Raw genomic sequence first — 17,845 nt, 5'->3', positions numbered from 1 at the left:
CACTTCAGCAAGCTTGGCATGCCAAATGCCACTTTGGGATCTCGCCAACTGCATATAAAGTGTTGAGACATTTTTTAAACCTGAAATATTATTGTTGGCGATTTATCGCCACCTACAGTATTTAAATAATACAACAGTTTAACCCATGACCTATACCCTTCGACCTCATCGTTGAAAAATATTGTCTCGTCTTAGTTCTGTGTTTATCTTTATTTATATCTTTACATAATGACTTGTTTACAACAGGGTGTTTCTTAAAAACAACAATAAAATGTGTTGTATTTTTAGACCTTTAGTTCGCCATAATGGTGCATCCTGTGCGCATGCGCTGCCTCGAAAGGAGAGTGGTCGAGGTCGAATTCTAAGCTTGCAGGAAAACAAGGCAAAAATGCCTGAAGACTATGATAAAAGAGCGTATCCCGAGCCTCCTCGACAGACTCCGGCTGTGGATAAACAAACAGCGCTTCCAAATCCGGCACTAATTCTGTCTAAAGTATTCTATTACTCAGTGGACCTGCCGGTCACCACATTTAGAGGTAAGTGGAAGCTAAACTGGCTAACAGGGTAGCTCAACAGCAGCGCTAGCACACGTTAAGGATACAGAGATGTCGTTTGTTTTAACTCAACAGGTGGCAGAACAAGATAACAGTTTGATTCAGCTGCAATACTTTGTAATGACCTTTGAGGGGAAATAATGCTCTTAAGTCTGTAACTCTCGGTGACGTGTTATGCTAGCTAGCGTTAGCTAACAGACAACAAATCACAGTACAACCCTCATGACATTGACTGTTTTTCTTTTGTGTTTTCCTCTACGTCCAGATGTCATTGACAGCATTCGGTCTAAAAACAAGATGGTCTATTACCACCAGAATTTTCGTCGTGTTCCCGACCTGACAGACTGCCAGGAGGGAGATTACGTCTGCTATTATGAGGCAGAGATGCAGTGGAGAAGAGACTAGTGAGTAAAAACACGAGATGTATTCATACACTAATACACGTGTGTGTTCAAGAGTGCAAGAGTAAGTCAAATACATATACAGTTCATGCATTGTAGTTGATATATCTTGGCAAACTACATGGATTGGACATGGTTAGGTATGTCATGGATCAGTACAGGTGTGTCTGAGTCCAGCCATTCTAACTGATTTCTCTCCGGACACAATTTAAATTGCTGTTGGAAAAAATACAGTATAAGGAATTATCCCTAATAGTTGTAGGATTGTTATTGTCGGCCCCTGTGTAGCAATGATTTGAGTGTTTGTGTTGTTTTCACTCTTCAGTAAAGTGGATCAGGAGATTGTGAAAATAGTACAGGAGCGTTTGAGGGCCTGTCAGCAGAGAGAGGGACACAGCTACCATCAGAACTGTGCCAAGGAAATGCAGCAGTTCAACGAGGTGTCCAAGAACTTTCAGTCCCGCTGTAAGTACTCTGCTCTTTCAGCAGGTGCAGTCAATTAAACATTAGTATCTTTTGCTGTACAAGTCCTTTTTATTCACAGTGTGGTGTCCTCACATGTTATGGCATTAACATTTATTGTTTTCACCTGCCTCTTTTCAGATGGTGACCTGGGAGCGTATGCCAGTGCCAGGAAATGTCTAATGAAGCAGAAAGAAAGAATGATGGCAGCTCAGGCCTAGAATGCATGTCTCTACCCCGTTCTATGTAATAATTTTAAAAAATAAAGCTTTATGTGACACATCATTTGTGCTCCGTTATTTAAACAAGACACCTTTTGGTATCAAAACCGCTTCATACCAGGAAGGGACTAGTTATAATTTTTGGTAATACACTAATTTACCTATTAGCAGAAGCAGCAACGCACCTAAACATTACACCACGTATGCAATGACTCTGTGCAGAAGTATTGTAGATTTGACTTGACTCTTGAAGAAAGAGTCAATGTTTTATCAGTCATCGGTGTATTAATATGTACATGTGTAAACTACCGTTTTGCCAGTGTTGTGCCTTGTCACAGGACTTATGGCAGCTATACTATCAGGCACTGAAAGCAACACAATGATTGTGTCACACGTTTCATGTCTACATCATAATACAACACACAGCAAATGGGATTTCAGAATGTTTATTCAACGATTCTCTGTACAAAACGTTTAGGAGGCAGCGGCCTGGACAGCCTGTCCCCTCTGCACAGACACCCTGGTGTGAGTCTTGGCCAGATGGTCAGTGAACTCCTGGAGTAAGAACAAGGAGAAAGCCGTGTTAGATACATGCACATCACCAATCGCAACAACCTGTCCAGCCTCTATACCGACCTGGTAGGGAGACTTTGTGAAGACTGTCTCCTTCCACAGATCAGGGGTCAGGTAGCTGTAAGTCTTGGAGATGGCGTCAAAGGTGGCCTTGGCTGAAAAGGAAACGAAGACAATGAGTAGATGTTTAAAATAGAGGACCAGCAAATTAGTTCTTTAGTCTTGTTTGGAGAAATGTGGAGCATTTAAAATAGGGGAACAGAGAAGACCACTATAAAGTCTTTCTGCCGTGCAATACTCATTTCTTTCTCTCCTCTTAACGACAACTACACCACAGAAGAGGTGAAGCTGAGCAGAGCTAGGAGAAAACCAAACGGCACACAGCTGAGACACCTGAAAAAAGCTTACCAAAGTTGCCAAGTGTGGCTGTGCAGCCTCTGGCGGAGGTGTAGCAGTCATCGATACCAGCCATCATGAGCAGCTTCTTAGGAACAGGGGCAGACACAATGCCAGTACCACGAGGGGCAGGAATGAGACGCACCAGGACAGAACCACAGCGCCCAGTCACCTTGCAGGGCACAGTGTGGGGCTTGCCGATCTTGTTACCCCAATAACCTCTCCTCACAGGGACGATGGACAGCTTGGCCAGGATGATGGCACCACGGATGGCTGTGGCCACCTCTTTGGAGCACTTCACTCCCAGACCCACATGACCATTGTAGTCACCAATGGCAACAAAGGCCTATGAAATGGAAAGCAAAGTGGTAAGAGTTAATATTCTATTAAAAGGCTAAACACAACCATGAAAAGATTAACACTCACCTTAAACCTAGTGCGCTGACCAGCCCTGGTCTGCTTCTGGACAGGCATGATCTTCAGCACCTCGTCTTTCAGACCAGAACCCAGGAAGAAGTCAATGATCTCAGACTCCTACAGACAGGCACAACTATTGGTTAAAAAGATGCAGCAGCTCATTGAACATAAGCATGCAACATATAACATGGAGTGACAACTTAGCAAACCATAACACACACATAACAAGAATAACCGTTATGGAAATGACAGTGTTTACCTTGATGGGCAGAGAGTACAGGTAGATCTCCTCCAGGGACTTGATCTTCATGTCCTTAACAAGGCGGCCCAGCTTGGTGACTGGCACCCACTAACACAAAAAAAGAACACCTCAGTCAATTTAGGTCTGAAATCAACATTTAATATAAGTTTTTAATCCAAAACTTACTTCCTTGTCTTCGGACTTGCCTCCCCGGGCACCGCGTCCCCTACCACGGCCTCTGCCGCGGCCACGGCCCCGACCGCGGCCCCCTGCGCCGAAACCTCCGCGAAAACCTCCTCTACCACCGGCGTCGTCCGCCATTTGCTGTAAAACACAACCCACAAATACAATTCATCATTCGTTCAGTCGCTGAAGTTGCACAGCTTCGCAAGTATCCGCTGTATTTGTTGAACAGGACACGAGCATCGCCGCCATGTTCACAGAACGTTTTCCACAAATATTTTAATCTAATTCCAAAACAGCTGTCAAATACACGCTGGATATTGAAAAGACGTGTTCATATGTGATTCTATGAATAAAACCACTGTGTTTGGTTCAACGATGCCCTAGATAGTAAAGGATTCTGTTCAGAATGAAATGTAACGCACTCGACTTACGTGATCAACAAAACAGGAAGAAGGCCTAGAAGAAGTTCCGTCGGGTTTTATTCAGAGAAGTTATCGCGATATTTCCCCCGAGAGAAAACGAGTTCTCTACTGCTCCTAGTGGCAGCCTCCTCGAAACACAAAAGCATCTTTTCCTGAATTTACGCATAGAATACATGAAAAAATACATTGTATTTATTGTTTTACTTGTTTAAAGATTTTATTTAAGTACTCTACAATCAATGAGCCATGTTTTATTAATCTGTAAAAATATTATGATTTAGAAAAACAGAAATGTTCATTTAAATGCTTTATTTACAAAATGCTGACTCCACAAATCAGTTCTTGTAATCAGATATACCAGTTTACATGATAAAAAAAACACAACCCTTTAAATATCTGTACACAAATTATACACAGCAGTAGCCAAACAGCAACTGACCCATTCCTCAGTTGCTGTTGCTGGTTGGAGTACCAGTGGAGCTGCCACTGCTCTCTCCAAGGTCCTCTTCTTCCACCTCGTTCAGATCATCCATCACCTCCAGGCTCTCACAGATAAGCCCTATCTGTCTCTTCATGTGGGCCATTGTGCTCTGCATCCTCCTCATCTTCCTCTGCAGAGCAGCAGCAATGGCTCTGTGGTTCCTCTGTCTGGCTTCGTACTCCTGCCTCAGCTGCTTGTAGCAGTTGTGCTGGGCCTGGGTGTGGTGGGAGAGTATCGTCCCACAGCCCATTTGGCATGGCTGGCGCCAGTGTTCACAGTGACGAGAGTGAGTCTCCAGGTCTCTTCGGAGGAGCTGCGCCCTGCAGCCCTGGTATGGGCAGGGGATGAGCTCATACAGACAGCTCATGCTGTGGCAGTACTGCTCTGAGAGGGGGAAAGTCTCTGCACAACCACGGATCTCATTCTTACACTGTGAGGGATCAGAGAGGTAAACACACCACTCCTGTAAATGCTCTTAGATGAACAACAAATATGTGTTAAAATGTAAACACTACTTACCTTGACCTTCATGCGTCCAATAGATTTGCTCAGCTTGAACATGACGAAGATCAAGTTTGGGTTAACTGCCTTTCTGCAACAGGGGCAGGTCTCCTGTCTACAGAGGATATATAACAGTCATTTAATAGATCGATTACAGCATAGGTTTGTATTTTGTGATTATTTATACCTCTTCAGCCACTGTAAGATGCATTTCTTGCAGAAAATGTGGTGGCAAGCAGCTCTCACTGGACACCTGAGGACCCCTTGGCATATGGTGCAGATCAGATCATAGTCTGGAGTGTCCACAAACATCTCTGCATCATAGCCCCCACAATGCGTCGATACCTCTGGGTCCGCCTTGATGTGTGTCATAAAAAAATATCAATCATTCATTATCATGTATTTTAAGAAGAGAGATGCCCCCCCCCCCCCTCTATCATGCTTCTACGGCTGCCTGGACCTGTACAGAGTGTTGTCAACATAAAGGAAAGAGACGACAAAACAGAATTGTTCTGGAAAGTCATATGACTGATCACATGACTAAAACGGTTTTACAATATAATTTCCAATGATAAAATAAGGAATAATCGCCAAACTTTGACATTATAAGTTTCACTAACTTAGAATAAATAATTAATAAAAATAAATAAAAATAAATAAAGGGCTTTTCATACAGTACAGTGTTTTAAACGGAAAGTAAACGACAATGTTCATCCATTGTATGAGGAGAGTAGTTTAACTCACCTGTTTTAAATTGACTACTAATCTGCGTCCATAAAACTAAATAAAATCTAAATCAAAACAAACAAACAAACAAACGCTGCTGTTTACTCACCATGACAAACTCCCTTCTGTCACCGTGTTTCCATTCCGGGTGCCGGTTTACTCCATATCGATCCCCTCACATGTCACACACGGAACACACACCCGTGTTATCAATACAACACACACATGAACATTCCTGACAAAACATGAAGGTGGGACCATGTGCGCGCGCATGCCCGGACAAATGAAAACAGAAAATTATAGTATGGTTCAAGATAATGGAGGTCGCTTTGAAGAGCGTCCTTTCCCTGCTGTTCTAGCATCAAACTCAGCCCCCGCAATTCAAACACGAAAAGTAAAAGCATTGTTTATTAAAAAAAAAATTAAATGTCTTATATACATTTTTTTAATTTCTACTATTATTTAAAATTTCAAAAATTTACAATTTTTTTCATTTTAACTGCGTTAAGTCTATTTACATGTTATTAATGGAGGTGGGATTTATGGAGTGAAAAAAAACACCTGACCAATCACTGCTCCGTGCGTTCCGATGACGTAGAATGCGTGCGACACTCGGCTATCAACATGCGGGATAGTTGTGTTGACTGTAAAAACGTGTGACATGAGAAATAAGTAATTCACTTCGCCTGTGCCTGTAAAAATATTTAGGTTTCCGCTTTTCTCGTGATCAAGATGGCAAATGCAAATCTCACATTCAAAACGAAGTAAGTTTGGTGCTTCTCACGTGGAGACTGCAGATCTTGCTAGCTGGCTAACACGAGCTAAGCTAATGTGTCATTAGCGTTGCTTCATTTATCTCTTATTCTTTTACAGTTATGCTGTTTCTAGCAAGATTGAGCCGTTTTACAAAGGAGGAAAAGTGCAGGTGAGTCTCTCCTCTTTGTAATCATGTTAACAGAGGACTCAATAATAAAGTTGACTTGCCTGTAGTAGAGAGACACTTTCAAAAACATACTTGACAGCCCTACTGACTAATCCAAAGGTGAATAAGTTGCTTGACTTGCTCTTTAACTTCTGTGTTTGTTTTTCAGATCAGCAAAGATGAGAAATACATCTTTTGTACATGTGGATCCCGTGTTAATGTTTTAGAGATCAGCACAGGGAAGATTGTTCACAGTGTAGAGCATGTGAGTTCACGCTTGGACATATTTGCATATCGATAGATAGAAAACAATAATCTCAAAGATCCTAAAATATGTTTTTTTCCTTTTTTTGTCCTGTTTGTTCTGCAGGAAGATCAAGAAGACATCACATCATTTGCTCTCAGCTGTGACGATGAGGTAAGTAGTGAACATGTGTAATTATTTCACTCAGAGTTTGATCAGATTTGATCGGGTTTGATCAGAAATGATTAGTCATTTGTGTGATTAGTTGTTAAGTCTGTAAACAGTATGTCTTCTCTCACAGATGCTGGTAACAGCTAGCAGAGCTCTGCTGCTGAAGCAGTGGGACTGGAGGCAAGCTAATTGTACTCGCTCCTGGAGGGCCATTCACACTGTCCCTGTAGCCAGTATGACCTTTGACTCCACGTCTACTCTCCTAGCCACAGGTCAGCTATGACACGGTGCCGCAGAGCTTCTGCCTGATCTCTGATATTCAAAACATTGTATGGGTTACAGTGGTTTTCCTGATGTTGTCTTGCAGGTGGCTGTGATGGCACCATAAAGATTTGGGATGTGGTGAAGCAGTACTGCACTCACAACCTTAAAGGGTCATCTGGTGTTGTACAGTAAGTCAGAGCATCTGTGAAGTAGACACAGCTGGTGCTTGTTTCTTTCAATGATTTGTTACTACATACTTTGGTGAAAACATCTAAAAAATAAATGTTTACAAGAAAAAAGTAATGCAATAACAATCCTTGTCTGTTTGTGCAGCTTGGTCCAGTTTCACCCAGATATCAGCCGGCTGCAGCTCTTCTCCTCCTCCTTGGACTGTGGCATTCGGCTGTGGGATCTGCGCTCCAGTCAGTGTGTGTGCGTGCTGCAGAGCCACTACAGTGCCGTCACCTCGCTCAGCTTCAGTCCTGATGGCGACACCATGGTCAGGTACTCTGCACTCAGCTGCTCAGGAGATTTTGAATCAAACTAAAGACATTTCAGAAGATTCTGATGTGTGTATAATGATCTTTACTTGTAGTTCTGGGAGAGACAAAATCTGCACAGTGTGGGATCTTAAAACTCGCAAAGCCAAGAGAACTGTTCCGGTCTATGAGGTAAGAATGTTTGTCCTTTCTTTGCCTTTGTCTTTTAGGATTAAACCACTAATTACTATTATGATATACTTGTTTGAATTCTCCAGGCTGTGGAAGGTGTTGTACTTCTGCCTGTGAACACAGACCTGTCTCAGATTGGAGTCAAGAGCGAGGACTTACATTTTGTCACAGCTGGCAGCAAAGGTTTGTCTCCTGAAATGTCAAATCCACACTTCTGTGCACAAGTGTAGATTTTGTGGACAGTTTTAAACGTCTCTCTGGCTCACTTCTTCTCTTCAGGTGTATTGAGGGTTTGGGAGGCGAGCACAGCACGTTGTGTTTACACACAGACCCTCTCGACTGTCCCCGAGGAGGAGGAGGAGAATGACGACGACAATCCTCGCAGTCTGACGTACCTCTTCCTCCTGCCCGCCTCCTCCAGACTGGCCACAGTCACGGCGGAACACAATATTCTGCTCTATCAGCTGCCTGGTCTCACCACACAGCAGCAAGTGGGTGCATTATAGCTAGCGATCTGCAATGTGCGTTCAGTGTAACAGCTTCTCTATTGCTTAATTTGTCCCCCTGCTTGCAGTTTGTGGGTTACAGTGATGAGGTGCTGGATGTGAAGTTTCTGGGTAAAGGCGACAGTCACATTGTGGTGGCAACGAACAGCTGCCAGCTGAAGGTGTTTGAGCTGCTCACCAACAGCTGCCAGATCCTCTACGGACACACAGGTGAGTCACCAGCAGAGGGCGGTATGTGTGTGCTTTAAACACCTGGGACTGGGAGTGCGTTAATTCATTCACAAGAGGGGAGGAAGTTTCACCGCGACAACTATAAATGTCTGTTTCTCCAGTAAAAAATGTGGAAGAATTTGTTTTGTTGATATTCTCTGTAATTTGATTTAAAAATGTTGTATTTAAAAATGCAAAAAGAGCTGTCACAATTAACTTAAACAATGCAAAAGCTAAAGCATAAAGATGAGGAGTCTCCACATACTTTGCAGCACTGTGGAAATGGAAAGCCTCAATTAAAGAAGCGAGAATCTGAAGAATGAGCATGAGATGATATCTGGTTGTTTCAGCTTCGTTAATAAGTGACTTGCCGAGCAGGTTAGAGATGTTTATCTCGGCTCATTTTTATCTGTTTGTCTTCCCAGATACTGTCCTCACATTGGATGTGTTCAAAAAAGGCTCCCTCTTTGCAAGCTGTGCAAAGGTAAGCACACAACCCTCAAAATATGAGGACAGAAACAAACAGTAATAATTACATATCAAGCCTTGGTGAAGCATTTTGGCACATTAACATGATAAAATAAAAATATACTGATTGAAGCCAATATTAAGCTCAGCATGTTGTTTACCTGTAGGACCGGTCAGTGCGTGTGTGGCAGATGGACAGTGACAGCGGTCAGGTGCGATGTGTGGCGCAGGGCTTCAGCCACACCAATGCCGTGGGCTCCATCGCTTTCTCCAGGTAACACTTCACATCCCTGCAGCCTGACATGTGTGTAGTTTCATATCACACAACCAGGCAAGGGTGGATACTTCATAACAGCAATTTATGCCATACCAGCACAGCAAATGCATTGATTTCACTGCAGCAATCAGTCTGATTCGGATAAGTGGTGAGTTTATGTAAATCTGTGTGGATATAATGATTTCCCATTTCTATGTTTGTATTTAGGATGAAAGCATCTTTCATTGTAACTGGCAGTCAGGACTGTACAGTGAAGGTCTGGGATCTACCGGATGATATATCCATAACAGGGGAGGACATCCATCAACTGAGTCCTCGAGCTACAGAGAAGGCGCACGATAAGGTACAAGGATTTGATCTATGCTTGTAATCATCTTGTTCATGATATGTGCATGTTTTTTGGCAGACTTGATTAGTCATTTAACACTTCTTGTGTATAAGAGGCTGCTTTCTCTTGAAATTCATACATGAAAGCCCTTTAAGCGTACACAAAAGAGTTGCTCATTAGATGAATGGGTGTTGATTAATTCTTCCTCTTTGAGATCTTCCAGTTTAGAAACAGGTTTTCCACATGTCCAAATATAGAACAAGAAAGATTTCTGTGGAACTTTTGTTGACTTGGTGTAATCAGCTTTTAAAGCAAGCATCAGGTGTTCCTGTAAAACATCCGCAGTAAATATCTGATGAAAACAATGTAAGACGTGAGTCACGATCAAGTGAAGCAACCCTGGGTCAGTATAGTCGGAGGAATGTTGAAGACCTGTCCAGTTTGAAAAACTGTGATTGACACCTTTACCTTACTCTCCTCCAGGATGTAAACAGTGTTGCAGTATCACCCAATGACAAGCTGCTGGCTTCAGGCTCTCAGGACCGCACAGCCAAGCTGTGGTCCTTGACGGCCGACGGGACCATCAGCCTGCTCGGGGTGTTTCGGGGCCACCGGCGTGGCGTTTGGGCCGTCTGCTTCTCTCCAGTCGACCAGGTGCTGGTCACCTCATCTGCAGATGGCACCACTAAGCTGTGGAGCCTGCAGGACTTCAGCTGCCTCAAGGTGGGAAGTGGGGACAAGCTTGATTGTGTCAGTGCAAGATTCCATGCTTTCATTTTGCTCATTGTTGTTTCTCCTTTTAAGACATTTGAGGGCCATGATGCATCCGTTCTTAAAGTTGTCTTTGTGAGCCGAGGCACTCAGCTGCTTACCAGGTAGGCACAGTTCGACCTGGTTGTGTCTGGAGAATACTCTAGCTCCACTAAGCCCACACCTGGCCGGGGTTGACCTGCATGTGTGTGCTGGGATTTACTGTCCATTACTGTAGTAAGCATGTTGTTTGAAGCTGTACTCACAGGGCAACATTTAAGTGTGTGCTCATAAGATGCTGGCTTTCTGCTCCTGTGAGCTTGACATGTAGTTGTAATAATACATGAGGTATACATTTTTGTGCAGTGGCTCAGACGGTTTGGTAAAGCTGTGGACCATAAAGACCAACGAGTGTGTGAAGACACTGGATGCCCATCAGGACAAAGTGTGGGGTCTTCACGGCAGCCGCAAAGACGACAAGATGGTGACTGGCTCTGCGGACTCTACTATCACCATATGGGAGGTAAGTAGGGTCGGTCCAGAAGAAAGCAGAAACCTTTTTGCTGTCCTCAGGACAAGTTTGGCAGTCATTTGCTCTCAGTGCCTGTTGTGTCAGTTTATGCACAAAGTCCTTAAGAAGGGAACGTCAGCCAAAGGTTTTTGTTATGACAGCCAGTATTGTTGCTGAAGTATCTTCCATCTCACCCTTCACTTGGACCTCTCTGCATGAGAGAGTCTTCCTGGATGCTGATTATACCAACATAAACAAATGTTGTCTATTGTGCACCGCTAGGATGTGACCGAAGTGGAGCTGGCGGAAGAGCAGGCCAAGCAGGAGGATCAGATACTCAAGTAAGTAACAGAGTAGGTTGCTGTCACTCATCTTTGTGCCCTGTATCCCTGTCTGTTCACAACTAGTGAACTAGAACAGTATTTTTTTTATTTTGTTGGAGGTGTGTCTAGTTTTTCACGTTTGTCGCCTTTTAAATAAACAGATGAATGTTTTTGGCCCTGGTGGGTTCAAAGGTCAGTGGGTCAGAAAGAGTCTGTGTGTGTTTGCTTTGGTGCTCTGATGAGCAGCACACAGAGGACGTCTCACTCTGATTTATTATCAGGTTACACCTCAAGCAGAAAGAGAGTCATGCAGTTGTTATCTTACGTTATCATACTCGGTGTATACGTGTGTGTGAACATGTGTCTGCGTTTTGTCTGCAGGCAGCAGGAGCTGTCCAACCTGCTCCATGAGAAGAAATATCTGAAGGCCCTGGGTCTGGCCATCTCTTTGGACCACCCTCACACCGTGCTTAGAGTTATCAAAGGTATGTCATCCAACATGTTTATGAATTTATTGTCTTCGCATTTTGCCGTCTTGTCGCATGTCACCAAGTCATCTGTCATTACGGATGACTGCTCGCTTTAAGAGCAGACACAGCGTCACAGCTCCGTCACGGGTCTGTAAAGACAGAAACAAAGACCTGGATTCCACGCTGACGGTGCCTTTTTGTTCAGGATCATAGTGTGTTTTTTGCCGTGACGTTTTAGACTGTCTGTCTTATGAGACAGATGTAGGATATTAATAAGGTGCACGTTTCGAAGGCATAGTTACACGTAGAGAGGGGAAGTTTTGAACATGTGGGCGTCTGGTTATAATCATAGAGCTGTTTATAGTACAGTTTCCACCACCAGTGTTTTTTTTTTTTTTGTTAAGTGTATGTGGCAAACGCCACGAAGGAACAAACTTGGTACCAATGTTCAGACTCACGGATCACCTAATGTCAAAGATCACTGTGACTTTTTCAAGTTTAGAAAAGCCTTGACGGAAGTTCTTCAAGATTTGTCACAAATGTTTACTCAGATCAACTGATGCAAATCACCGGATGAGGTGATTTTAGATAATATATTTGTATCCTTGCAGAACTAACTTTGTCTCCTACAAGTGTATGATGATTAAATGTATTCTGACTGTCTGTTTGTCCTGTGTTGTTTCCAGCCATCCGTGAGGTGGAGAACAGCCACGAGCTGCTGGAAAAAACACTGCTGAAACTTCGGGTGGATCAAAAAGGTAACTTTTTGAAAAGACCTTTTTATTATGAAACTGCTGTAAAAATGATTTACCAAGGCCTCAGAGGTCATAGTTTAGGTTACCACCCTTTCGAAATGGGCGTAGCCCACTCAAATCACAGTACTGTTCGTGCACTCAGACATCACAATGGAAAGAATCCCTGTTAAAATCTCTCCTCTTGCATCATCACTCAGAGTCACTGCTGCGCTACTGTGTGGTGTGGAACACCAACGCCAAGAACTGTCAGGACGCCCAGGCCGTCCTCCAGGTGCTGCTCACACACCTGCCGCCTGAAGAGCTGCTGCAGTATCAGGGGACACGAACACACCTAGAAGGTCTCATTCCATACACAGGTCAGCAAACAAGCTGTAACTCAGATGATAAAAAAAACCTACAGTATTTATTTAACATACATAATCTAAGATGAGGATTTTCATGTTTATCACTTTAACTAAACTGAATTGTTTCTGTATCTTCTCTCTTCTAGAGAGACACATGAAAAGGATTGGCAATCTGCTGCAAGCATCCATGTTCTTGAACTACATGTGGCAGAAAATGAGAGTGGCTGGAGCGCCATCTGGGTACGAGAACACATACTCTGTTATCAAAAGGTTATTTTGGTGTCAATTAAACAAACACTGGCGAATGTGTTTATTTGTGTTTGTAGCACATTAGCATAAAAGATAGTAACTGATAGGGGAAGATCCTTCTCTCACCCTTTGCGTGGGCCAAACCTGACATGTTTGATTTGGTCAAGGCTCCAGCACAACACAAAGAATAGTTGTGTCTGTCTGAGGGGAAGTCCAGGACAAATAAAAGATGGTGTGTTTGCTTCTCATGCACATTTCCCCTCCTTTTCTTAATGAAACTTTGACCATTTGTAAAACTGATGCCATCCACGATACCTGTATTTATTTATCCACTTTATCCAACAATCACATTTTTTGTCTGAAAAGTATTCATCGTTAATCTGATCCTTGTTATTTTATCCTGTCTAGCCTGGTAGATGAAGAGATGGATATGACACCTCTCACAAAAACCCAGCCGTTCTTTGTGAGTGACAAGGAGAGAGAAAAGGACGGCGGTGAGGACAGGCGTGAGGACAGGCGTGATGCAGGCGATGACAGTGACAGCGAACAAGAGGAAGATCCAAATTGTGCTCAGGATGAAGAGGAGGCAGACGACACCAGCGCCACAAAGAAAGCCTCAACCAATGGTGGGCATGTAGGAAATGGAGAGAACAGCAATGGCAGCCACGACTCTGAAAGTGAGGAGAGTTCCGAGGAAGAGGAGGAGCCTCAAGCAGCAGTAAAAATGACAACATGTCTCCCGGTTTCTTCAGCTCCACAGTGCCAGACTTTCGCCAGCTGACAGCCATCACAACGATGAACACAGGTGACTCATTTCTGGGGATTAAAAACCTCAGGAGGCCTCAAAAGCAGCTGAGTGCTGAAGACACTGAACTGTGCATCAGGTCCTCCCTTCATATTTTAAACAGAGCATGAAGATAACTAAACGACAAAATGAGCTCCGGGAAGGAAAGAATAATAAGGACCAGAGGGGAGGAAGACATAGCTGCACAAACATCCAGGCAGAAAGCAGTCTCCACCCGCAGCACACGCTGCTGTGCAGTTCTGCAGTGTTGCATATTCCTGATCAACCTGCTTGATCACAAGAACACAGCTTCCTGGTGTAACCCAAACAATGTCATTTATACACATTTATAAAATAAACATGTTTGATTGTTTAAAATCGAATCTAAGTGAGAGTGTCTGGAATGTTGCTACAACGAAAAATGGTGGGAAAAAAAGCCTGTGGGCTGACAGGAGGTTTGGTATCTTAGGTTTCCTCATAGTTTCCATGATGCATCCTGCACTGGAAATAAATCTTGGGTAGCTTTGTGTTAACCAGACAGGTTTAAGCTACGGCTTATCATTAACACCTTTATGTGCACTAGTCGTCGAGGTTGAACCATTATATTGATGAAACACCCAGTTCGATGAAGTCTAATCTGCTTTAGTTTTTCCCATGTTGCATGTTCCTTTTAGTCTTGAAAAAAAGTGCAGAAACAAGCAGAGTTCTCAAATATTCTTTTATTCTCAGAGTTTTATGTAGTTACATTTGAATACACAGAATTCTCTGGACATAGTCAGACTCTGGAGTGTACAACAAACACTGCAAAGAACACACGGATCGCTCTCCATGCTCTCCACACAGTCTAAATGTGGCACAAGGTTTCCAGTGTGGAAAATAAACCAGTGGATGTTCTGTTCAGTGCTTCTGAAGGTAGCCTGTTGGTATTGTTTAATGAGCAGAAGGTGTTTTGTCTTAGCCGAGCAGATGAGCTGTTTCTTGCTACTGATACATTCATCGACTGAATATCTCCGTCTGTGTGGGGGTCTGGCCGCCCCTGGCTGCGTTCTTGCGGGTGACTGTGGTGCATCGGGTGAGGATCTCCTGGGCCCGAGGTCTGGGTGGCACCTTGGGTGAGGAGGGTCCCTTGTAGAGGTTGGGGTCTGAGATGCTGGGGATTAATTTACCCTCAGGGCCGCCTGTTGGGCTAAGGCGGTTGCTCACCATGGGTGGAGGAGTTCGGCTGAGGCGCAGCCGGTCATCGTTGGCGCTGTAGCTCAGGTTGATGGATGAGCCTGAAGAGGAGGAGCTGAAGTCATCGCTGAAGCTGAAGTCACTGCAGTCACTCATAAAACTTGACTCGGCATCTTCTCTACTGCCGCCGTATTCCTCCTCCTCCTCGTCTCCATCCAGCTCCACCTTGATTGTGGGTGGAGGAGCAGGCTGAGGAGAGCTGGATGGTGTGTCGATGCTTGTTGCAGGCTGTGCAGGAGGTGGCTGAGACAGAACGTTAAGAGACCGAGACTTCCGCTTGCTGTTGGGTGTGATGGGACGGGGGGAGGAAGACCTGAAAGGTGGAAGCTGCAGCAGGTTTCCTTGGGAACGGCTGAGCTTGGACTGCTGCTCCAGGCTGGAGGTGGGGCTCAGGAGGGGGGAGGAGGGGCGCGAATCTGGCTGGTGGGATGGCATGTGAATCTGCGGGTGGTGGTAGGGCTGCAGGTACATGGTAGGAATGTAACCTACTTTTTCCTTGTATCTGAAAACAGACAGACACGGACAGATGAGAATCTGCAACCTGGAGGAAATCCCTGCCGCCTTGCATGCCTTCTTTCTTTGCACCAGAGTGATAAGTATTATGATATCATCCTCAGCACATAGCACATGGTAGCACTATTGCTGGTGCAAAATATATTTTAAAATCAAATGCACAAGTACCTGATGAGCCACCAGCCATTCTCGGACATCTGCATGACCTCCACCACCGAACCAATAGACACGGTTATCTCGTCGTCTTTGGTGGCCTTGTAGTTTTTGATGGCAGTGTAAAGCATTCCTATAGGAAAAAAAATCATATATAACATATCATAAATCAACATATTGGCCTTTTCTCTCAGACTTGACAAAAAAAGTATGAGAAATAGGTGATTTTTTTATAACAAAAACTCAGATTTTAGAGAGAAATATTCAAATAGACAAAATTCAAACAGTGGTTCTGCTCCTCCAGATATAACATATGTGTGGATAGTGTCATAAGAAATCTATACATGTATACCTCTTCCACAAGTTCCACCTGTCTCATCCACCTCATCATCATCGTCCTCGTCATCATTTATCTTCTCCAGGTAGGGTGCAGGAAACCAGGCCATCCGCTTATCTTCCTTCTCCACCAGCCACCATCCTGAACCAACACAACCAACGCGTTCATTGTATATGTAGCTGATAAAGAAGAAGGAGACGTCGACAGGCTTGTATTCTCACCTGCTTTGTCTTTGATGAGGACGTCCACTTTTTCATCCACAGCCACTTTGAATGGTTTGTTCTTTGTGTCTTTGGTCTCATACTGGGCCACGCATCTGTACGTCTCTGTGATGAATGGCTGGCTCACGGTTCCACCTGTGCCGTGTCGTCCGCCGCCTCTGACCGCATCATCATCTGACTGCATGATCATGATGCTGAAGATGATAAGAGATGCAGATTAGTTGTGAAGAAACTCCATGCGAACAGAGGTATGAAATTTTAAATGATAAGATTATCTGTGTTATTTCTGCGGGGGCCAGAATGATGGTCTTACCTGTTCTTAGTGAAGTCTGGCTGCAGCTCCTTGTCTTTTGGTTGGAAGAACTTGAGGAGCTCTGCAGACTGGCTCACCCGTGGGTCGCTGCTCAGAAGTTCATCACAGTATTTCTGCAACAACTTCAGGTGCACCATGGACTTGGTGGGTCCCTTCTGTGTGCTGCTCTGCTTCATCTTTTTGTCTGAAAGCACAGATGGGACACTTCAGTCACAACTCCTCCAGCCTGTACATATCAGTGTTGTGGTGTACATTAGAAGCAGCATGTACCTTGAAACTTGGGGAGGACTCTGTCAGATTTCTTCAGCTTACTTGCAGATGGGAACTCCTTCTTCAGTTGTTTCTGGAACAATTCAAGTAAGAGAGATGTGTTGTTAAAACACCGCTGCTGTAGAAGGCACCAAATGAAGTTCAGTGTTTTATACTCACATGCATTTTCTTAAACTCCTGGAAACTCCTGTAAACTATGATGTCGCTCTGGTCTGACCACAGCACAGAGGTCATGTACATCTGGAAAAAAAAAGTAAATACAGGTTGAATCACATGTAAAACTGATTTTACACCACAAGAGAAAAAAAATCTGCTCTCACTTTGCTCTTCTCCTTGTGCATCACTCCGACTAACCGGACGCTGATGGGGTACCGCTCCATGGTGGCAGGCGGACAGAGGTGTGCAGATCAGTCTCGAGCCTCTCGCTCTTGCCCTGGTTTGGCACTAAACCAGGAAGACAGGGCAGGTGAGTTTATATTTCCTCCTGTGGAGGAGGGGTGGCTGTCACACAGGTGGAAAATTCTCTGCGTGCAGGGAATTCCTGCATTGCTCCACAACCACACCTGCTACAACAATAACCTATACGTGTAAAGGTTTTAATTCTGGGGAAACATAAAGGACATTTTAGAGTTGGTCATGTTCCCATTTTCCATCAGAAAACATTTGTTTCAGCCAATCTAGAAGAATGAGACACTGTGATGAAAACCCCCTGTTTAAACATGCTGCTCATTAATCCAGCCCAGATTAATGACATCAATTTTCCTCTCATTATTTTCAGGATAAATAAACTGAAAAAGAAATCAACAAAATTTGACAAATTCCCAGCGACTACTACACATATATCTCTTCATCCTTGTTATGTTGGCAAAGTCTATATCCTGTACCTTTACTTGCTGTATTTTATTCATGTCTGAACGACAGGGATGGGCCACAAACTAACTGGATGTATCGACACGCATTAACCTATTACTGCAAAC

General features: G+C 44.0%; 5 protein-coding genes across 6 annotated transcripts; 2 read left to right on the top strand and 3 right to left on the bottom strand.

The window, feature by feature from the left end:
- Nucleotides 1-328: 328 nt before the first annotated feature.
- Nucleotides 329-1,702, top strand: ndufb10 (NADH:ubiquinone oxidoreductase subunit B10). Its single transcript, XM_028412124.1, has 4 exons — nt 329-536; nt 820-958; nt 1,281-1,420; nt 1,559-1,702. Exons 1-4 carry the CDS (start codon nt 389-391, stop codon nt 1,636-1,638), a joined length of 507 nt encoding a protein of 168 aa, XP_028267925.1. The 5' UTR covers nt 329-388; the 3' UTR covers nt 1,639-1,702.
- Nucleotides 1,703-2,068: 366 nt separating this feature from the next.
- rps2 (ribosomal protein S2) lies at nt 2,069-3,950 on the bottom strand. 2 transcript variants are annotated; one of them, XM_028411948.1, is made up of 7 exons: nt 3,883-3,950; nt 3,452-3,589; nt 3,284-3,373; nt 3,034-3,141; nt 2,620-2,953; nt 2,275-2,366; nt 2,069-2,193 (listed from the first exon to the last, which is right to left on the bottom strand). In XM_028411948.1, exons 2-7 carry the CDS (start codon nt 3,584-3,586, stop codon nt 2,113-2,115), a joined length of 840 nt encoding a protein of 279 aa, XP_028267749.1. In that variant the 5' UTR covers nt 3,587-3,589; nt 3,883-3,950; the 3' UTR covers nt 2,069-2,112. The 2 variants fall into 2 exon arrangements, with proteins under 2 accessions (XP_028267749.1, XP_028267748.1); XM_028411947.1 differs by having other exon boundaries at nt 3,874-3,905.
- A 315-nt stretch (nt 3,951-4,265) lies between these two features.
- rnf151 (ring finger protein 151) lies at nt 4,266-5,795 on the bottom strand. The gene is made up of 4 exons (XM_028412583.1): nt 5,691-5,795; nt 5,043-5,212; nt 4,874-4,970; nt 4,266-4,784 (listed from the first exon to the last, which is right to left on the bottom strand). Exons 1-4 carry the CDS (start codon nt 5,691-5,693, stop codon nt 4,320-4,322), a joined length of 735 nt encoding a protein of 244 aa, XP_028268384.1. The 5' UTR covers nt 5,694-5,795; the 3' UTR covers nt 4,266-4,319.
- A 385-nt stretch (nt 5,796-6,180) lies between these two features.
- Nucleotides 6,181-14,211, top strand: tbl3 (transducin beta like 3). Its single transcript, XM_028412011.1, has 23 exons — nt 6,181-6,345; nt 6,455-6,506; nt 6,673-6,768; nt 6,874-6,921; nt 7,049-7,190; nt 7,286-7,370; nt 7,516-7,686; nt 7,778-7,853; nt 7,940-8,036; nt 8,133-8,344; nt 8,428-8,569; nt 8,995-9,053; nt 9,205-9,311; nt 9,522-9,657; nt 10,126-10,365; nt 10,447-10,517; nt 10,759-10,915; nt 11,186-11,244; nt 11,608-11,711; nt 12,383-12,454; nt 12,649-12,807; nt 12,942-13,035; nt 13,453-14,211. The coding sequence occupies exons 1-23, from the start codon at nt 6,314-6,316 to the stop codon at nt 13,823-13,825; spliced, it is 2,784 nt and encodes a 927-aa protein (XP_028267812.1). The 5' UTR covers nt 6,181-6,313; the 3' UTR covers nt 13,826-14,211.
- A 478-nt stretch (nt 14,212-14,689) lies between these two features.
- On the bottom strand, nt 14,690-17,298 carry LOC114439830 (NADPH oxidase organizer 1-like). The gene is made up of 8 exons (XM_028412012.1): nt 17,189-17,298; nt 17,028-17,108; nt 16,869-16,941; nt 16,599-16,782; nt 16,286-16,479; nt 16,080-16,205; nt 15,743-15,860; nt 14,690-15,563 (listed from the first exon to the last, which is right to left on the bottom strand). The coding sequence occupies exons 1-8, from the start codon at nt 17,246-17,248 to the stop codon at nt 14,822-14,824; spliced, it is 1,578 nt and encodes a 525-aa protein (XP_028267813.1). The 5' UTR covers nt 17,249-17,298; the 3' UTR covers nt 14,690-14,821.
- Between the last annotated feature and the right edge of the window lie 547 nt (nt 17,299-17,845).

This window comes from Parambassis ranga, chromosome 8 (assembly GCF_900634625.1).
Source record: "Parambassis ranga chromosome 8, fParRan2.1, whole genome shotgun sequence".
Classification (NCBI taxonomy): Eukaryota; Metazoa; Chordata; class Actinopteri; family Ambassidae; genus Parambassis; species Parambassis ranga.
This window is presented reverse-complemented; position numbering and strand designations above follow the sequence as displayed.